The sequence below is a fragment of the Austrofundulus limnaeus genome, unplaced genomic scaffold, assembly GCF_001266775.1.
Source record: "Austrofundulus limnaeus strain Quisiro unplaced genomic scaffold, Austrofundulus_limnaeus-1.0 Scaffold69, whole genome shotgun sequence".
NCBI lineage: Eukaryota > Metazoa > Chordata > Actinopteri > Cyprinodontiformes > Rivulidae > Austrofundulus > Austrofundulus limnaeus.
The window spans coordinates 632,110-635,840 of NW_013952471.1; the positions used below are offsets into that span (position 1 = coordinate 632,110).

At 48.7% G+C, this 3,731-nt stretch overlaps 1 protein-coding gene across 2 annotated transcripts in view; it reads right to left on the reverse strand.

The window, feature by feature from the left end:
- onecut1 (one cut homeobox 1) overlaps positions 1–3,517 on the reverse strand; it is an 11,500-nt gene extending 7,983 nt beyond the window's left edge. Inside the window, exon 1 of one of the 2 annotated variants that reach the window (XM_014010445.1) lies at positions 2,001–3,517. In XM_014010445.1, coding sequence (XP_013865899.1) covers positions 2,001–3,078 — 1,078 coding nt within the window. In that variant the 5' untranslated portion in view covers positions 3,079–3,517. Of the gene's footprint in view, positions 1–1,985 lie in introns of both variants that reach the window. The other variant, XM_014010444.1, reaches the window with a different exon arrangement.
- Between the last annotated feature and the right edge of the window lie 214 nt (positions 3,518–3,731).

A 3,731-nucleotide genomic window follows, 5' to 3' on the forward strand; every position in this document is an offset into this window, starting at 1 on the left:
CACACACGCACCGCTGCTCCTGCTAATCATTAAAAACATGGAGATAACTTCACACACTCAAAACAAACTGCAAACTGGGCCTTGTTCTAAAAACAAACAGCTCTGGGCTGGAAATAAAGCAGACATTCACCTGAAAATTCACAAAAATATCTGTTTCCAAATGTGATTTTAACACTGGTCATTTCTGAAAACAAACAAATACGTCTCATTTAGAGATTAAAAACGCATTGTTCAGTTCATTTCTATTCTACTGGACCTTCTCAGGTAACTGATTACGTGGGAAAACCAGTAAAGGCCCGAGATTAATATAAGAAGCCAGAAATCAATAAGTATTTCAAATCTACAGAATACGATCACATATCTGCTTCACTTGACCAGATCGATAAAATAATATTCAGTCTGTTCTTTTAAAATTCATATTCCCTCTTATTGCCTTTTTTTTAGGTCAACATAATTTGCTCATTTAAACAAACGCTGCAGCCTTTTTTCATACTTTATTTAGAAAGACTTGGATATATTGAGGCGTTGCTTTGAAACTATTTTGATAAAGTAAAAAAAATGAAGCAGTAAATAATTTCTATAAATTATCATTAAGCACAATGGAAGCTTATGAGTTCTTTCTCATAATAATTTTCTTAAAAAAGAACAACCATGCAACTGTTTAAGTGATTTTTTCCTCGTTTTTGTCATTTAGGTGATGATGATTAAATGCACAATCAGTCTTTAAAATAAAACAGTCCCCTCTCTTTCCTTTCAGCTCATTTGCAAATCTTGTTTTGAGCCTGCACACACCCACCCACACACCCCACTCACAGAAGCAGCGGCAGCAGATGGGAAAACTGCAAAAATAATCAATTGCGATTAACGCGCACACGCACCAACACACACGCTTCTGAGCAAATCCAACAACCGTTTCCAGCCCTCTGCAGCTGAAGCCTCTCTTTTCAGAAAAAACAAAAACAAAACCTCAAATAAGTCCACTTGCTTGGACAATTGTTTGGGTCTTAAAGAAAAAAAAAAAACAAGCAAACAAACTGATAAGAATAGAAAAGCGCGCACGTGCTGTTTGTCTGCGCCTCTCTAATTGACTCGTGCGCACCTCAGGGACAAATGAATCCAAAGGTCCAGCAGTTAATTAAAGAAACTTCAGTCAAGTCAGGTTGAGTTTAGCAGCGCGACGTGAAGCCGAGGTCTCTTCTCATTTCTGCTCCTCTCACATCTTTCAGTCTTTTTTTCTCTCCTTCTTTCTGTTGCAAAATGAAAACCAAAGCAAAATTCACCTGGTAAATAATGCACGACTCCAACTTCAGCTGACATTTAAATCTAGTTCACCCCCCAAACACACACACACACACACACACACACACACACACACACACACACACACACACACACACACACACACTTTTTTCTCCTATAATATGCATGTTTACACCAAGGACAACACCAAAAAGGAGCTCATCAGTTGCATCTCCACTAAAATAAACACATTCCTAACGATTTCTGTGACAAGGATCAGTTTACGCACGCACACGCACACACGCACGCACACGCACACACACATACACACACCAGTGGTCGATATTTTGAGGTAAAATGACAGGAGCACTTGAGCCCAAACTTAAAGCGGTGCCTGTTCTGTGCAAACTTATACCAGGTGAATCATAAATTTTCACAACTTTTTCGTTCAATCCAAAAATATCTAAACCGACTCCAAATCTAAAACTATAGGCACAGCTTGACCTCCGAGCATCTTAAGATCTTTTTTTGTTTTTGCAGAGCAGCGCAGAGATGATCTCATCTTGTTTTATGAGGAACAATCGTCCTGAAAGTGCTCCTTGGTTTGTTGTAAACAAGATTTATATATAAATAGATTTATTAGTAAAAACAACAGGATCATTTTGATCTGCCAGCTCACTTTTTTTTCTTTTACAAATTGAAAAGATGTGAACAATAAAAAGAACATAAAAAAAGAGGGGCATTACCGAGGCTTCGCTCACCTGCGAGCCTGAGCGCACTCATGCGCTGGAACTCAGGCTCCTGCAGCCACTTCCACATGCGCCGAAACGTCTCTCTGCCGGACTTGAGCTTTGACCAGGGCTTGGGGTTCCTCAGCAAGTCGGACAGGGTCCCCTGGGACCGGCACAGGACCCGCTGGGCGAAGATGGCCTGAGGGATGCTGTAGCGCTTCAGCTCCGTGGTGATCCTCTGCGCCACCTCTTTGGTATTCACCTCCTCCATCTGTCCCCCAGAAACACCCCCTCCTCCTCCGGCTCCTCCTCCACCGCCGCCCACTTGCTGCCCGGGCCCGGAGGCCTGCTCCCGGCCGTTCCCCAGCCCCTGGCCGTGGCCCGGCGCGCCCAGGTGCGCGTGCGGGTGGTGGTGGAGTCCGTTGATTGGCACCATGCCCGCCGAGGAGCTCATGTGCTGCTCCGTGTGCCTGCCGAGCATGGCCGGGTGGTGAGCCTCGAAGCCGCTGGGGGTGAGCATCTTCTCCCCGGGCATGGCGGCGCCGGGATGCGCGTACGGAGGGATGCCGGCCTGGGACGTGTGGATGCTGGCCAGCCCCGAGCCGGACAGCGGGGAGAGGCTCTGGCCCATGCAGGGGTCCTTGTGGTGATATGCGGGATACAGACTGTTCATAGGCGCCAAACTGCGGTCCTCCCGCATCAACGTGAAGCTGCCGCTGACATTTCCCGGGATCCTCTGGTGCGGATGGGGGTGCGGATGGTGCGGGTGGTGGTGGTGGTGGTGATGATGATGATGCGGGGGGAACTTGTCGGAGACGGTGGAGATGGGGGGCAAGGGCTGCAGGGGGGTTAGGGTAGTGTAAGTGGTGCTCGCGCTCATGCCCGGGGGGGCTTCGCACATGCTGATGGCCGGGTGCAGGTGTCCCGGGTGGTGATAGTCTCCTCCGTCCAGCAGGGTGGCCATGCCCATGGCGCGGTGGCTCAGAGTCCGCGGGCTCGGACGCGAGTGCGGACTGTGGCCGCTCAGCAGCTCTCCGTGAGCGGCCACCGACTCATGGCTCACTCCGTGCAGGTCGCCTATGTTCTCCATGGACAGCTGCGCGTTCATGATCCGGGCAGCGCTGTGGAGCAACCATCTATCTGACCTACGGATGCCCCAAAAGTCCTCACGTCCGGTAAACTTCAATTTTCTTTTTGTTGCTTCCTCGCCCTRCTCCTGGCTGCAGCCTCCGTTGCTTGTCTCCTGTTTATGTCCCGCTTCTGATATTAGAGTCTTTTTGTCCTACCTCAGCGGCTGGTTTCCAAAATGGGAATTCCCTTTTTAAAAAAATCCTTTATTCTTTTCTCAGTTTAAAAAAAATAAACAACAGAACAACATATTTAGGATTTTCTTTGTAATTCAAGCCCCCCCGCCGCCAACCAGCTGTCCTTGCGCTCCGGTCGGGTGCCGCGCCATCTCTCCAGCAGTGTGTGTCCAGTCCCCGGTCCACCGCAGCACAGAACACACCGTCTACACATGCGCACTGTGGACACCCACCTCCTCCCTCTGTGCTCCCCCCCCCCCACTCCCCATTTTTCTTGTCTTTTCCTCTCTCCACAAACACCCCGCACCCCCTCCGCCGCTCTGACGTTTGTACCTTATTAAGGAAGGGAGGCATCAAACCGCTCCGCTAAACGCCGCCGTAACGCGCATTTAATCAACCCCCCAAAATCTTTCCAGCGTAAACACACAAACCTGCAGAACCCACCAAACTCCAATCA